The sequence below is a fragment of the Montipora capricornis genome, unplaced genomic scaffold, assembly GCF_036669925.1.
Source record: "Montipora capricornis isolate CH-2021 unplaced genomic scaffold, ASM3666992v2 scaffold_146, whole genome shotgun sequence".
Taxonomy (NCBI): domain Eukaryota; kingdom Metazoa; phylum Cnidaria; class Anthozoa; order Scleractinia; family Acroporidae; genus Montipora; species Montipora capricornis.
Window position 1 is genome coordinate 24,717 of NW_027179909.1, and position 17,784 is coordinate 42,500.

At 39.4% G+C, this 17,784-nt stretch overlaps 1 protein-coding gene across 6 annotated transcripts in view; it reads left to right on the forward strand.

Annotated features, from left to right (window-relative positions):
* LOC138034647 (tetratricopeptide repeat protein 28-like) overlaps positions 1-12,743 on the forward strand; it is a 35,370-nt gene extending 22,627 nt beyond the window's left edge. For 3 of the 6 annotated variants that reach the window (XM_068881855.1, XM_068881857.1, XM_068881858.1), the window contains one exon: positions 8,840-12,743. In XM_068881855.1, the coding sequence (XP_068737956.1) occupies positions 8,903-12,268 (3,366 nt within the window). In that variant the 5' untranslated portion in view covers positions 8,840-8,902 and the 3' untranslated portion in view covers positions 12,269-12,743. Of the gene's footprint in view, positions 1-1,717; positions 1,872-8,839 lie in introns of all 6 variants that reach the window. The other 3 variants (XM_068881856.1, XM_068881859.1, XM_068881860.1) reach the window with 2 other exon arrangements.
* Positions 12,744-17,784: the final 5,041 nt, after the last annotated feature.

Genomic DNA, 17,784 nt, shown 5'->3' on the forward strand with positions numbered 1-17,784 from the left:
CCATAGTATCCGAAGCCTTAGAATGACTCACTGTAATCACGTCTTCTGTACACGTTCGACGCACTTAGCTAAACTAATAAAAGTGTAAAATAGTTGTTCTTGAAAAAAACCCCTAATAAAAAACGTCAAAAAATTTTAAAAATCGCGGAAGTCCAATATATATTTCGATCTACGATCCTCGTCAGTCGTCCTCCATTTAAAAATACGTATACCCTTCATGTAAGAGACATTGGAATGGTCCCCGCTTTCTCAGACATCAAGTACGTCATCACGAGACATCTCATCTCGGTGGAACAACGCGTCCACGCGTAACTACGGCACGCGGAACCTGAAAATAGTTCCACTCGTTTTTAGAGTTCATCAATGGGTCTTCTACATCGAGGAACGCGTACACTAGAGGGAAATGACACTCAAAATCGCTCAGCAATAAGGAGGAACGATCGGCCTTGTGGAAGCATTGTAGAGAGAAACACAGTAATTCAGATTCGCGTGTTTCCACCGAGATGAGATGTCTCGTGATGACGTATATGGAAAAGCGTTGACCATTCCAATGTCTCTTACATGAACGATATACGTATTTTTAAAGGGCGGACAACTGACGAGGATCGTAGATCGAAATATGTATCGGACTTCTAAATATATATCGCGAATTTTTAATTTTTTTGACGTTTTTTATTAGGTTTTTTTTTTCAAGAACAACTATTTTGCAGTTTTATTAGTTTAGCTAAGTGCGTCGAACGTGTACAGAAGACGTGATATCTAGTTATTCTCGATATTGAAACTCGTTCTTGGCTTCGACACATGAGATTTCACATTTGGATATCATAAAAATGTTTTGTCCGCAGATACACAAATTACTTTGGATAAATTTGTCTTAACCCTCCTGAAATAAAACAATCAATTTCCCATTGGATTCGCTCTGACGAAGGGCTAACGCTCGAAACGTCAGCTTTTAGAATCTCTGTACGGTGGCCAATTTACATTATCAACTCCGTTGATAAAACCAAATTTTTGTTCCCATTCAATCAACCTGGTTGCTCAGTGGCATCCATATGAGCCTGTTAGGCAAGAACCCAACTCATTGTACTGGTGGTTTGCTGCTCGTATGTTTGTAGTTTGAGAACAATGTATGAGTTGGGACTTCTCCTCAGGGTGCTAACCCTAACCCTAACCCTAACCCTAGCCTAGTTTGCTGAGGGAGAGGACAAAACGCGGAGCCCTACTCCATGGAGTACCCTATGGAGTACCTAAATGGAGTACCCTTAAAAATCATTTATTGGTCAAATTAAATACTTTATTAAATGGCGAGGCATTTAGATGTACATATCTTCATTTATTTCGAGCTTTCCAGCTCTCCGATTGTTAGTTTGATGCAGTTTACGAATTGGCTGCCATCTTGAAACCTCGTAGGTATTTCATGTATCCCTTAATGTAGGGTATTATGTTTTTGGTACAGTATTTAAACAAATATTCATGCAAACCCCTATACCCCCTGTATGCCCATACAGGCCTGTGTATGCCCATAACATACCCATCTATGCCCCTGTAGTATACAGTATATACCCACACATGCCCATGTATGCCCCTGTAATACCCATATATACTCATCTATGCCCCTAATGCTCATATATGCCCATATATGCCCATATATGCCCATTTTTAATCTGATGAAATTATCATGTACAAATAAAGTTTTCCATTCCATTCCATTCCATAGGGGTATATATGGGCATACACTGGCCTGAATGAGTATGCAGGGGTACACGCTTTGTGTAATACCCTAGGGATACACGAAATACCTATGAAACTTCAAGATGGCGGCCAATCCGTGAACTGCAATCGGAGAGCTGGAAAGCTTGAAATAAATAAAGGTATGTGCATCTAAATGCTTCACCTTTTTGATAAAGTATTCAATTTGACCAATAAATGAATTTTAGGTGTACTCCATTTAGGTACTCCATAGGGTACTCCATGGAGTAGGGGTCCGCGTTTTGTCCTCTCCCGTTTGCTGAGCCTTTTTTAGCCAAATTAATGTGCATTAGCCGAAGGGATAGGGCACAATTAAGTTATGCTACAAGTTTTGCTGTCCATATATCAAGAAACTGCCACACCTTATAAACAGGTTGTAATTGCTGATAGGTTCTTATGTTATTTACATCATGAATAAAATTGTGAAGATTACTATTTTGGATAATAAGCAATCCTTCTTTACTAATGACAATTAAATTTTATTATTATTATTTTTAATTATAAAACCTATTACTCCTTTATGCATATTCCTGAAATAGGCCACTTTACAGTTGTTTGCTCAGTGACCTAGCCTATGAATGGCTGCAAGGCTGCCAGTGACCTTGTATTGATACAGACCTCACTGCCTTTGTCATGTAAATTTGGCTTTTGTAATTCTAATTAGTCTACATTAACATTAGAAAAGCACAAAGCTTTGTATCAAAACAGGGTCATCGGCAGCCTCACTTCCATTCTTAGGCCCGGTAACTTAGCTACAACTGTAATAACAATGGAGGTGACAGGCCTACACACCTCCTATCCTTGTGTTTTAGCCAGCTTAGAATTTGGCTCGAACGAGTATGTCTTTTAAGGATCTGCTTCTTTTGTACAAAACCATCGGGGGATCTTGAAATATTTTGCTAAGCAGTAGTTGTTGCTGGATAAAATGCCATTTTCTTTTTTTTTTAGCAGTATGTGTTTCACTTTAAATGGAAAAAAGTGGTATTCGGCCATTGTTTTTATTTTATTTTATTTTATTTTAATATTAAAAAAGAAATTGATATTAATACGGCAAATTAGTTACCCACCTACATTATAATATTACAACTAATATTACTAATATTAACGTTGAAAGCCGACGTTTCGGCGTCATCGTGACACTATTCTCAAGGCAAAGTGAGTAAGTGATGCGAAGATTTGATTCCTATAGTCTCTACGAATTAGCATAATAACAAAGGATCATAAGTTCTTCAAGTGAATACCTTTGCGCGAATCGAGTCCGTTTGCACGTTTAGGGATGGCTTAAATTTTCTTATAGAATGCATCTCATTAATTAGGCAATCAAAGTTGTTAGAACATTTAGTAAGCACGTAAAATTGTTCTAAAGTACGATTTCCCAATCATAATTAGATAGTTTAGCAGCTTAGCAGAAGGGGAGTTTTGTGGTATCATTCCAACTAAAACATCTTGTAACGAAAGTCGAATGTTTTCCTTTATAAGTTGGTGCCAGAATTCTTCGAAGTCACGCCAGAAATGTATCAAGTAAGGGCAGAGATGGGCACGATTCATTCATTTTAAAGCTAATTTTGTAAAGTTTAGCATTAGTGTAAAGAATGGAAAGAAGAATTTTGTATTGAAATGCCTTAACATGTGCTTCAAGAGCAACACTATGCGGGATCGTAAAAATTTGTCGAGTGTAAAATGAAATTCATTTTGCAGCTTCTTTACAATAGTTGGAAAAAGAGCCTTTCTGCTTACAAGTAAAGTAAAATAATCTTTTAGATTTCTTCTTTGTTACATCAACTATAGTATAGTCAGTTTTTAGAGAAAGTTCAGTTGTTCTTGATTTATAAGTACTATTTTTTAAAATGGAAGGAATGGAATGTCAAAGACCTGCCCAAACTAGAAAATTAGTTAGAAATCCTGTTAGAAACTAGGGAAAAGGAATCTTTGTTATTCAAATCAAAGGATAGATCACTGATATGAACTACACCATCTTCGAAATAGCTTTTATACTTAACTGTTTTAAAATGAGTATTTGTTTGTTATTCCAAAGAATATAACGCCAGTCTTTTTCTGAAGAGAGCGTATCCCTAAATTCTGAACACCACTGCAGAAGTTCTAGATAGAATAGAGAAATATTCAATGGAAGGATGGTAACATCATAATTGCAATGAAACAAGAAAAGGCCGCCAAAGCGTTCTAGATGATATGTCAAATACCTTTTCCAGGTGCCATCATTTCAGTTAAAGTGCCCCTAACCCCAAAATATTTTTTTCGCTAAAACGAATCTTTGCACCTGTTCGAAACACATTGCGGCCATCTTTTCATCTTTCTAACAAATCCAGTCATTTTAAAGGCTTCGAAAGTTGCGAAAAACCAAGCATCTTTTGTTCACGACAAAGTCAGAAGGGGAGTAGGTCTATTCCTGATTTGGCATCACAATCTACTTTGCATGCATTTTTACAAAGAGTTAATGCAATGTAAATCAGTTTGTGACGTCAAATCAGGAATAGACCCACTCCCCTTCTGACTCGGTCGTTAACAAAAGATGCTTGGATTTTCGCAACTTTCGAAGCCTATAAAATGGCAGGATTTGTTAGAAAGATGAAAAGATGGCCGCAATGTGTTTCGAACACATGCAAAGATTCATTTTAGCGAAAAAAATATTTTGGGGTTAGGTGCACTTTAACTATTCTTTTTAGCCATGCTAATCGAAGTGATATTATCATACTATACAGTATAAACACCGTACAAATGTACCAAGGTTTAGTCAGTAAACGTTTACCTCGGTAAATGCCCAATTGTAAACACAGCATTAGTCCCTTCACATTGAGAGAAAGTAAATTCGGTCATAAGAGCTGAATCGGGGAAGTGGTATTATAGAAGAAGTCATATAAGACAAAAATGAGCAATCACATTTTTAGTTAAACAATGAGGGTTAAATAATTGAACACTTATCACACATAAACCTTAAACAGAACTTAACTATTGATGTGCTGTCGCACCGTGACTGCTTTAGCTTTAGTTTCCGCTGTTTCTTGTATTCATAATGAGATCGTAGTACGGGAGATTGGTTGTTTCCTTGCCTCTGTAGATTTGCCCATTTCAAAGTTAATAATTAGCTTATTAACTTTGAAATAGGCTGTTTGCTTTCTCTGTTTGGCCTTTTTCAAAATGGGATATAACGTTTTCTGTGTCTCATCAATTTCCCAGGATAGATCATTCGCTATTGAAATATTCGTGTTTTGCAAGTTTTTAACAAAAGACCAAACATACTCCTTGTCTTGAAAGAAGCTAAATTTGGCTATAATAGGTCCTATAATAGAACTCCTTGGTCTGGAGTTCTGCCTTGACTGGTATTTTTCTAAGGGATGCAGTGAACGCATTCGAAATGAATCTGTTCTATCCCGTACGAAAATTCTGGGCGAGACGCGGGCGAGATTCGGGCCATAAAAAGTCTCGCTGATGAGCGATACAGAGCGTGACGATAATCAGCCTGACAGGAGCGATAAAAATTGAACGATAAATGAGCGAGAATGGAGCGGGACATTTGTACTACTCTGACATTTGGACGATATTCTGAGCGATAAACGGGCGAGATTCAGGTCCATAAAAAAACAAAAAAATCACGCTAATGAACAATACATTTTTATGGGCGTGACGTTAGTTTATGGCTTATAATTTCGGGTGTTACGAAAACTAAGACCTAAGACCTGGTCTTAGCTTTCGTAGTACGAAAACTACAACCCCGCTCTTAGTTAGAAAACTAAGACCCTTTGTTAATAGCGGTAATTACGGGAAACAAACCCGGGAAAACTTACCGCTACTCAGAGATTTGGGCGCTCTATGTTGTTTCCTCACATGATTAAGTTTAAACAGACACAACGCCATGAGAAGCTTGAATGGTGTGCGACCTTGCGCGACAGAAAAAAAGTGGCATTTATTGGCACGGAAACTAAAGATAGGATCTTTCGGAGAACGAGAAACTCTGTCTGTTAACCCTTTGGTTATAGCAAGCGTCCATGTTTTGGTTGTAACCACTAAAAATGTGATACACGCATTTTTCTGTCAGCACACATCTTCCAGTTTCAAAACAAGTCCACAATTTAGCCGTAAGTCACGCAAACAGTAAACGGATGCCCGTAGATGGTCAATTTTATTATGATGCCTGATAGGGGACTGAATAGGTATACATGTAAGACATAAGTGATTTTCTGTAAGTTTCTCCGTATTTGTCTGACTCACAAGCTTATTTCTCAGCTTATTACGATGAGGGTATGAAGTATCATCTGTCAGGGGGTGAGGGTACATCGCGCTATCCTGGTACTTTGACGTATTATTTATAAGAAACATTGAAATGAGTATAAACTGAAACAACACAGGCCATAATTGAAACTATGCCTACCTTAATAGTGCCATTATAAATTATAAACTAGAAAATCCCCTGCCTGCCACTCCCCCCACCCCCATAGACAGTACCACTGTTTTTTTTGTTTGCGTGACTTACGGCAACACTGTGGACTTGTTTTGATACTGGAAGCAAAATAACAAATGTGTATCGACAAAATAATTCTTGTATCACATTTTTAGTGGTTACAACCAAAGGGTTAACAGACTAAGTTTATCCTTATTCGAAAGATACTATCTTTAGTTTCCGTGCCAATAAGTAAGCGAACGATCCTCGACCTACAGTAAACATGACCCTTGTAATCATTGCGTGGACAGTCATGTAAGACAGAAACATGTTTCAGTTTAAGGTAACTTAAATAAAAAGAATGTACCAGCTTTTAGCATAGAAAAAAATGCGACTGAAGTCATTCAAAGTGTCCATAATAAGGTAGGCATGTTAGTAGCCAGGTTTCCACAGTGATCTGTGATCAGATAGCGAGGTCGTTTCTAGTTTCTCATTTATTTTAAATCTTCATACATTGTTTAAAATCTATTTCATAAAAGAGAAAATTGTTTCCAGCAATATTAATTAGAGCAAATAAATGCTGTTTTGATCTGGTTGATTACTGTCCTAAATGGGAAGAAAAAGCTCTGCATCTGTGTAGCGATTCAGATGTTTGGTGAAATGCACAGTTAAGTTAAACTGAAACGCGCGCCAAAAGCGGTTACAAATATTTAATTATCGATAGCCGAAACTCAAACATTGCTCTTCCCTCTTAAAGGTTTTCCGTCCAGCGACAAGCAATTCCTACCATTAAAAAATTATCCTCCGTTTTGGGCAAGCAGGATAATGCTGTCTTGAGGTAGCTACATGTAGATTGCTTCTCCTGAACGTGCTAAGCTATTTTGAACTTACCTCTCCGGATGCGGGTGGGTATCACGCTAAATGTATCACTTGGAATAAATATCCAGCCATATACGTATTTTAGCTCAAAATTCAGAGCGTTAAAAATGGCTTGCTCACCTTTTACCCGGGGACGGACTACACGTACAGAAATGCAGCAAATAATATAATACATTAGAACGACAGCCAGAGTTAAGTAACTGATTTGCATTTTTGAGTACTCCCTGATCTATTTCTACTAATCTTTTCTTATCGAATAACAAGTAGGGAGCACTTATGTATCGAATTCTACAAGTGAGCAGCCTGAGTTTCACCGATAATACAGCGTGACAAATGTCTCGTTACAGCGGCGTAAATGAATAAACTGGGGTTTCACTTTTTCTCGCTCACTCACGCCACACTATCGGCGATAATCAAACCAAACTAATGTCTGGCTCAGTCGCACAAGCGCGACAAAATGGTTGTCTCGCTTTGTCTCGCTCAGTTCTTGCCTTAAAAACAGCTTTATGGCCCGAATCGGGCCCGAATCTCGCTCACTCAGGCCACAAATTTTCGTACGGAATATCTTCCTCTGATATCTTAAGATTAAGTTTACACCAGACCGCGTTTTGACTTCCATCAATCAAACTTCCAAAGCCAACCCACAGATGATAAAATAAATTGATGCGTTGCTAACCCACCAATCGGCATCTTTGGTTCCCATGGTACATACGTATATTCAAACTCAACGCCGATGGAAAGCGTTGGAAGCTGTACGAGTCTTTTTGCTGAAGAATTTCTAAAAACATATCCATGATGTTTGAGCTGCAATTCACTTTCGAGAGGCGGAGTCAATCTTCCCGGCTATGTTCGGAAATTTGCTTGATGGAAGGCAAAACGCAGTTAGGCACTTATGGCTTGAAGGTAAGATTCCGCAGAATTATGAAACCCGCACTAAATCTATTTATTTGTATTTGCTGTTTGAAATCTTCTGGTTTGGGGACTGTTATACAATTTGATATTTTGATATTAGAGAGTGGTTGCTTGCTGTGGGTCTCCTCCTCAAGTAGTATAGGGTCGGTTAGCAATTTATCACTTCTGAACAGCTTTTTTGACCTGCCAACCATGCCCTTTCATAACAGAAATTATAACAACTTCATTAATCGCATTACAAATTTAAAACTGGAAAATGCCCTGCCACTTCCCCCAACCCTATGGACAGTACTTGATATTCTCACTGAAATCGGCTCAGTAATAAGCATGTGAGGGAGGCAAATGTAGAGGAACTTACAGAAAATCACTGATGTCCTATATGTAAAACTATTTCAGTCCCCTATCAGACATAAGTATAATTAGATTGACCATCTACGGCATGCGTTTATAGTTTGCCTGACTTATGGCTAACTTGTGGACTTGTTAGCCGTAATCACAAATGTGTGTCGATATTGGATAGATTTAGACCTCTTATGTCAATTTCAAGTAGTCCTTCTGCTGGAAATCTTATCTCACGATTTGAAAATGTCAGAATGGAACATAGGCCTAAACAAACGAAATAAATTTAAAAATATGAGTTTCACACATATCGCAGAAAATTGAATATTACACTCATAATGATGTCACATCCTGTCTTTCTGGTTTCGGCTACATACCGACAGCAAATTTCCTGCCAGAGAAGCATATCTTAGAGCTTTCAGCTTTAGATAACAAAGATGAAATGGGATGCCATTATTTTCCTACAGGCTGTTTTTTTCCTCATTACATAACATAAATTTCTATTTTTAATGTTCCTTAATTCTTATTTTATAAAATGCTCTAGGTCAGTCATTTATGTTCTAGGTGCACGCCAGATTTCTGAGAAAACCTTCACAGTTCTGATTATCTAGAACAGTGGATACAAAGATGGACATTTTGGAGCAGCATATGCAGGAGCTTAGTGTTGCAACAAAGGAGGGAAACAGACGACGGAGGGGTTTGGCTTGTTTCAATCTGGGTAAATACTATTATGACGTAGCCAACTTTAATCAAGCCATTAGAAGTTACACAGAAGCATTAGCCATGTTTAAAGAAATAGGTTTCAGGGCCGGAGAAGGAAGAGCCTATTGCAATCTCGGCAATGCTTATCACAGTCTGCGGAATTTCAAGCAAGCCATAGAGTACCACGATCAAGATCTTAGTATTGCAAAAGAAATTGGGGACTTAGCTGGAGAAGGAAGAGCGTATGGCAATCTCGGCAATGCTTATTACCGTCTGGGGAATTTCAAGCAAGCCATAGAGTACCACAATCAACATCTTAGTATTGCAAAAGAAGTTGGGGACATAGCTGGAGAAGGAAAAGCCTATTGCAATCTCGGCAATACTTATGATAGTCTGGGGAATTTCAAGCAAGCCATAGAGTACCACAATCAACATCTTAGTATTGCAAAAGAAGTTGGGGAGATAGCTGGAGAAGGAAAAGCCTATTGCAATCTCGGCAATGCTTATGACAGTCTGGGGAATTTCAAGCAAGCCATAGAGTACCACAATCAACATCTTAGTATTGCAAAAGAAGTTGGGGACTTAGCTGGAGAAGGAAGAGCGTATGGCAATCTCGGCAACGCTTATTACAGTCTGGGGAATTTCAAGCAAGCCATAGAGTACCACAATCAAGATCTTAGTATTGCAAAAGAAGTTGGGGACTTAGCTGGAGAAGGAACAGCGTATGGCAATCTCGGCAACGCTTATCACAGTCTGGGGAATTTCAAGCAAGCCATAGAGTACCACAATCAAGATCTTAGTATTGCAAAACAAGTTGGGGACATAGCTGGAGAAGGAAAAGCCTATTGCAATCTCGGCAATGCTTATTACCGTCTGGGGAATTTCAAGCAAGCCATAGAGTACCACAATCAAGATCTTAGTATTGCAAAAGAAGTTGGGGACTTAGCTGGAGAAGGAAGAGCGTATGGCAATCTCGGCAACGCTTATCACAGTCTGGGGAATTTCAAGCAAGCCATAGAGTACCACAATCAACATCTTAGTATTGCAAAAGAAGTTGGGGACATAGCTGGAGAAGGAAAAGCCTATTGCAATCTCGGCAATGCTTATTACCGTCTGGGGAATTTCAAGCAAGCCATAGAGTACCACAATCAAGATCTTAATATTGCAAAAGAAGTTGGGGACTTAGCTGGAGAAGGAACAGCGTATGGCAATCTCGGCAACTCTTATCACAGTCTGGGGAATTTCAAGCAAGCCATAGAGTACCACAATCAAGATCTTAGTATTGCAAAAGAAGTTGGGGACATAGCTGGAGAAGGAAAAGCCTATTGCAATCTCGGCAATGCTTATGTTAGTCTGGGGAATTTCAAGCAAGCCATAGAGTACCACAATCAACATCTTAGTATTGCAAAAGAAGTTGGGGACTTAGCTGGAGAAGGAAGAGCGTATGGCAATCTCGGCAACGCTTATTACAGTCTGGGGAATTTCAAGCAAGCCATAGAGTACCACAATCAACATCTTAGTATTGCAAAAGAAGTTGGGGACTTAGCTGGAGAAGGAAGAGCGTATGGCAATCTCGGCAACGCTTATTACAGTCTGGGGAATTTCAAGCAAGCCATAGAGTACCACAATCAACGTCTTAGTATTGCGAAAGAAGTTGGAGACCCCATAGGGCAGGCAATGGCGTATCATCAGCTCGGTCATGGTCATGAAGTTTTAGACTCCTTGAGCAAAGCTCTTAATTGTTATCGTCAGAGCATAAACTATTATGATGAAACAAGGCGTCTTCTTCAGTCAGAAGATGCATGGAAAATAAGCTTTCGTGACACAAAGCAGTTTGCGTACAATGCTCTGTGGACAGCTCTCTTGAAGAGTGGTGAGGTAGATGAGGCTTTGTATGCTGCTGAGCAAGGACGAGCCCAGGCTTTGGGAGACATTTTAAAGATGCAATATGGTGTTGATGAGAAACCTTTTTCGGTACTTACGATGAAGTTAAGTTTTGGAATGAACGATTTACCTTCACAAACTGTTTTCACAGCACTTGATGGGAACACGATCAGCTTCTGGTTGCTAAGAGAAGATATCGGGATTAATTTTAGACGAAAAGAAATCGAAAATGGAAGTGCCAAATCACTGATGGAAAGTACTTTTAAAGAGATCGGTGTGGGAACTGTTGTACAATGTGAGAATCGTTCCCTTGACAGACAACGCAACGACTTCTCGTGCAGTAGGGAAGCTGTTGAGGAAACCGTTCACTCCTTGAGCTTCTCTGTGAACTGCTTACAGCCCTTGTATAATGTCTTAGTCAGCCCTATCGCAGACTTGCTCCAGGAAGATGAGTTAGTCTTTGTTCCTGATGGACCATTTTGCTTGGCTCCTTTTTCTGCATTGAGTGACTCTGTCAGGATCCGTGCAATTCCCTCGCTGACCGCTTTAAAAGTGATCGCAAGTGCACCTGACGACTTCCAAAGTAAGAATGAAGCACTGCTTGTTGGCGATCCATGCCTTAAGGAAGTCACTTGGGGCAAGGGGGAACCCATGTATAAACAGCTGCCATGCGCGAAAAAAGAGGTGGATATGATTGGAAATCTTCTTCAGACCATGCCTCTTACAGGTCAAAGTGCAACCAAAGCTGAGGTGTTGAAAAGAATGAAGTCAGCTGCTTTAATCCACATTGCTGCACATGGAGATGACCAATTTGGAGAAATTGCTTTGGCCCCAAATCCCGAACGCACATCACGGATCCTTGAAGAGGAAGATTACATGTTAACGTTGAGTGATGTTCACGCTCTTCATCTTCAGGCGAGACTTGTTGTGCTGAGTTGTTGTCATAGTGGCCAGGGAGAGGTGAAATCTGAGGGTATTGTGGGAATAGCCAGGGCTTTCCTGTGTGCTGGTGCCCGATCTGTTCTGGTGTCACTCTGGGCAATTGACGACAAGGCGACCTTGATGTTCATGAAAAGTTTCTACGAACACTTAGCAGATAGAAAAAGTGCAAGTAGAGCTCTTCACCATGCTATGAAATCTCTTCGGGAGACTTATTCTGCCTTAAAGTACTGGGCGCCTTTTGTGCTAATTGGCGATGATGTCACCTTTGAATTTGGGCAACACAAACACGAAAAGAATGGTAAGTGCTATTTGAATATAACTTTAATGACTGAATTGCTGTACTTTGTAAATATTTTTAATCAGCAAGTTGTCGAAAGGAGCTGGTACGTTCTTCAAATACAAATGGTTTTAAAATCGGTTGCCAGTGTAGTTATTTGTACTCGAACTGCTTTCGCTAATACCTGATCGCTGAATTCCAGTTACGTACGAGAAGTGAAGTGAAGTTAGCTATTGAGGTCTTACAGTCTACACGTCGAAGTGACACTGAACAGGAATTGTTGCTGTTAACCAAGCACAAATGGTTTCATGAATTAAGATAATTGAGATATTATTTACTTTCCAATCAGAACGAAATTCCGCATTGCCATTTAACCCACTATTTGTTTCTTTCTTCATTGTTTCTTTTTTTCAGAAACGTGAGAAAAACACTTGGACTGTGATGCGTCGATGTGTCATTTTTCTTTCTTCCTTTCTTCTATTGTATGAGTAATACTGTCCGAGTCCTTGCATTTGTGCCTTGTCTTGTAAGGGTCTGTTCCAGGATTAGTTAATCACTTGATAGCAATAAGGGATTGGCAAAACTGTTTGCTTCCATAACTGAGGATCTAGCCGTCGTGTTAATTTTTTAAATACTTCAAAATAACTCCAAGCTTTTGCTGTATATTTCTCGGGTGTTCATTTTACGTGAAGCTGGTGACAAGTAAACCTCTTTAATTTGGTATACCAACGTTCATTTAAAATCAAGTGACAGTCAACGGGGAATGTGTATTTTCTCTAAGGTTGGCCAAAGCTAAATAATCAAATGAATTGATTTGGGAGGCAAATGTCTATAAGCGAGACAACGAGCATCCCTGCCGCTTTTCATATGCGACTGCAAACGTTTTCCTTAGGCAAACGTCTAGATTTCTTTTCGTGATTTAAGATAATGCTTAGGCCTAAGGTTAGCATTTTTGTAAACGTTTTGGTTGTTTCAGCTATGGTGCCCCCTACCCCTCACCCCCTACATCCCAGCCCCGGAATAGTCATGCCGAAGGTGAGTGCTCTCACCACTATGTGTTGTACAACATAATGGTATTGATAAAGGAAACAAGACACTCATTCAACCTGTAAGGAAGTTTATTATCAAATGAAACCATGTTGTCTCGCAGTGATGAGCGCAAATTTCTATTGCGTCGAGAAGCCTGACAAATTTTCAGGACTTCAACGGGATTATTATTTATTATATTATTTATTATTATTATTATTCATTATATTATAATCCTACTCGTAATTATATAATCCTACACGTAATTGTATAATCCTACACGTAATTACCGGACTGTATAGAATTTCAGTCAGTCATCTCCACTCACTGTTAGTCTCTTTTACAATTAAGCTTCCAGTCTCAATGTTAGAATTCAAAAGGTTGCCTCCACTTTGGTGGGTAATGAAACCTAATATCAAATGAAATCAACTTCAAAGCTGTAAACCTTAGAAGAATTAAAGGTTGTAAAATATTTTAAACTATTGAAATGCTTATTGTATTATGCAGTATATTTGCGCGCGGAGCACCATTGCTAAGAAAATATGGTAACCCGTCGATGCAAGAAATCTTGGTTTATAGCCATAACGTCATCGACCGTTCGTACGTACCTACGTCCGTCCACCACGCCATGTATGCCACTGTGACCAGTATCATGCTAGTTCACAGCATTCATTTTCGAAGAGCTAGCTACTTGCCAGAGGATGGTCAAGGAGGATCAAGTTGACAGTTTCAAACTGCACTAAATAACTGCCAGAATTCTTCTTGTATACATAGTTTAGTCCATGATACATTTGCTCCTCCTTGACCATCCTCTGGCAAGTAGTTAGCTATTGTTTGTCTTGGAAGAAGGCTTCAATTTTGACACCAATGTGTGAAATTTCTTGCTTGAATGGAGGAAGAAAACACACACTATTATCAAGACATAGATATTTTGAAGATTTTGTTGCTGCCATTAGCTTTGTGGTAAATTTAAAAAACTAAACTAGTGAGCAGCACTCTGCGAACTGTATCTCTAAAACTTGTTTATTCTCCGACGCGTTTCGCCTAACTAACGTAGACTTCTCCAGAGAGTTTTACAATAATACATTAAACGCCTGTATTTAAACTTGATAAGACTTAAATACAGGCGTTTAATGTATTATTGTAAAACTCCCTGTAGAAGTCTATGTTAGCTGGCCGAAACGCGTCAGAGAATAAAAAAGTTTTACAGATACAGCAACAACGCCACATAACAGTGATATCGGTGGTTGAAAGACGTAAATGATCGTGCTGCTGCATTGTGGCGGTACTCTGCCTAACGACGATTTGAGGTTATGATGACAACGTGAGCATGTAGCAGAGCGAATCCTTCATTTTCTATTTTCACTCTCCTCGCCAAAACTGTAGAGCAAAGTTATATTTTGAGGTGATGCTTTGGTCAACGTGTCCCAATTGAAGCCTTCTTTGATAAACGGCGACGGCTACGGCAACGATGACGCCACAAAACAATTTCATTGGCTAAAAGAGGATCAATAATAGTGCTGCACGTGCGACACGCATATTAGCACACATTTTTGAGGAAAGGAAAGGAAAGAAGCTCTATGGAAGTGTCTAGTCGTTCTAGGGCTGGAGCACTAAAACCGGTTACACACGAGCAAGTTTTCATTGGCAAGTTCTGACTTGGCAAATTTTATTTGCTGGTGTGTAAAAAAGAACATTTTTTCCTCGACAAGTGCACTTGTTCAAAAGCTAGCATGCCAGCTTTTGAACAAGTGCACTTGTCAAGGAAAAATTGACACATTGCAGAACTTGCTCGTCTGTACGGGTCGACAAGAAAATTGAGAAATTGCGGGCGTACAGCGGTCTTGCTCTTGCGATGACTCACTGTTATGGCGCCCCGTGGTTAGTTTTTTTGTCTTCCGCTGTGAAATTGTTTCGCTGGCTACATTGAAAACTTGTCAAAGAAAACTTGTTAATTCGTTTACACCAGCAAATAAGACTTGTCAAGGCAAAACTCGTCAAAGAAAATTTGTCGGACTTACACATGAGCATATGAACATTTTCAACGCAAACCAAATGTTACGTTGGAGAACGGCTGCTCACGTTTCATTTTCTGGAACTGTATCGACGACTCGACCAATAGTACCTCTCGTTTTATCAATGCGCTCAATCAACACAAAAGTGCAGGTCTGTTGTTCGTATTTTTCAAAGCGACCGCGTTGACCATGAGCGCAAGAATAAGTAGAGGACTGAAAAAATGAAAGAATGTAAATATAATCATATTATTCAATATTTTTATTGACGTCAAAATCAAGTCTTCCCATACGCACAATTTTATTAATTTCACGTTGTCTCAACTGCCACTATGCATGAAAACAGAGCTGAAACCAAAGCAAACAAATGTATAGTCGAAATCTGACTGCGTCTGTAAAAACCTATAATACTAGACATATTTATTTGGAACACTTAGCGAATGGTCCAGAATCGTAGCCTATACCATATCCCCCTCCCCCAAATTCAATGTTGTGTGAGAATTTTTCGGGCGACTGCTAGTTGTTGTGAAAATCAACATTGGAGGAAGGGGTAAACGGGGATGAGTGTTCCAAAAAATCTGATTAGTATTGTAGGTAAAGCAAGGCTTTCTGTTACTTTAGATGAGGTTTCGTCTTGGTGAAAACACAGATTTGATCTGCGGCCAGAAACCGGGCAAATACACAATAGTTTCCAGTACTGTATAAGTTTGAAAAATTATGGGAACTATTGCCGCCGAAAATAAATACTCTTTCTTGCGCGGTCAAGATTTTTTGGGGCTTTCAATCCAAATACCTGCATGGGTCTGCCAGAAAATCGCGATGATTAATTTTCCTCACACTCAATTGGCTTACCATTTTAGTCATTTTAACAGACCGTCAAAACAATGGGAAAGGAATGTGGTTCCAATGTGAGCAGCTGTTTTTTTCGTTGGGTGACATCGATACCCAGAAAGACGGCTGCAGAGGAGACTAGTTTTGGAGGAGAGTACCCGGAGAAAAACCTCTCGGTGCAGAGTACAGAACCAACAAACTCAACCCACATATGACGCCGAGTCTGGGAATCGAATCCGGGTCACATTGGTCACAAAGGAACTGCATAACAATGACTTGAAATATTAGGGAGCTTACAGAAGACGACGTCGATGGCTACGAGAAAGTTGTCAAAAAATATTGTTTCCCGTTATTGTACTAATTACTCCAAGTCGTTCAGCATGGAAAGTGTGCACAATTATTACAGGATTAAAAGTGTTCGAACTGTGGGGATGTTTGGAAAGAAAAGTTGAAGATTTATCGTCAGGTGATCACGTCCTCCACACAACCTCATATTTGGTCATTTCGCCTCGTTCTCAGGACGAGAACGGCAAAGAGATGTATTAAAATATGAAACGCACGTGCAGGGCGTGCCGAGCTCTTGTTTTGTGGCGTTTTCGTTGCCGTCGTCGTCGTCATTGCGTAAGCTCCGTAATCAAATTTGAGATTTTGACTGCAAAATCTTTCATTCTCTAGTCTCACTCTGAAAGCGCTCGTACCATTTTTTTTACGATACATCGCCCAAATCGTAGGATGCGAACGAAATGGAATAATCGCGAAAGACTTATGGGTAGAGCAAAGTTTTATTTTGACCTGACGTTTTCGTCGACGCCGCAATCATATGATCTTTAAGGCTCCTAGTTTGATAAGCGGCGATTGCTACGGCAACGAGGTCGCCACAAAACAATTTCAGAGGTTAAAAGAGAAAAGATAATACTGCTGCACGATTGTCACGAATTTTAGCTTACATTTTTTAGGTACTATGCATAACAGCGACTTGAAATAATCAAAGTTGTGATTTTGACGACAACGCAGACCTTTCATTCTCCATTTTACCCTTGGTAGTAATAATTTTTTTTTGGAATAGTACGCCTACATTGTACGAAGTGAACAAGATGCAACAATTGCGAAAGCCTAACGATAGTGCAAACTTATATTTTAAAGAGACCTTGTCGACGTCGCCGTCGTAGAACTTAAAGTTCCTAACTTCTAATCGCCAACACTAAAGATTTCGAAGAAACTTGAATTGACCGAACCCAATCGTAAGAATAGCGCACCGTGTGCAAAACGAATTCATGTAGTTGGCCTTTTAGAGCAGGAAAATTGCCTGTGAGCAGGTTTTAACTGGCTTTGCGTTTTGGTGTGAGATAGAGCAGTTTTCAAATGACTGTCGAAAGTAATTACGTGATTACAATTGCTACGCTTAGTGATTAATAATGGTAATAGGACTGAGTGGAGTCCAATTTGGTCTGCAATCATACCAGTGCAGATTAACAAAATCGGACGACTGCGTAGCGGGAGTCCAATTTGTTTAATCACGAGTATGATTACAGACCTTATCAATAAAGGGCAAAATTACTCGTGCAATTAATCCTTAATAGTACTCGGCCTCGTGTGATTACCTATACAAATTGCACGACACGAAGTCCTGTTCCCAATTAATCATAACCATTACAATTTCCGAGAAAACAAAATTAATGCATTCCTTTTTCACTGTCTAATGTTACAAATTTGTCCATTTTGAAAGTTTGGTAGGGTAAGTTGTTGTTGCTATGGCTATCGTGATATATTCTGTGATTGGTTGATTAAGCTGAGTGCACTTAATATGATTGACTGATGTAACTGTTCGATTTCAG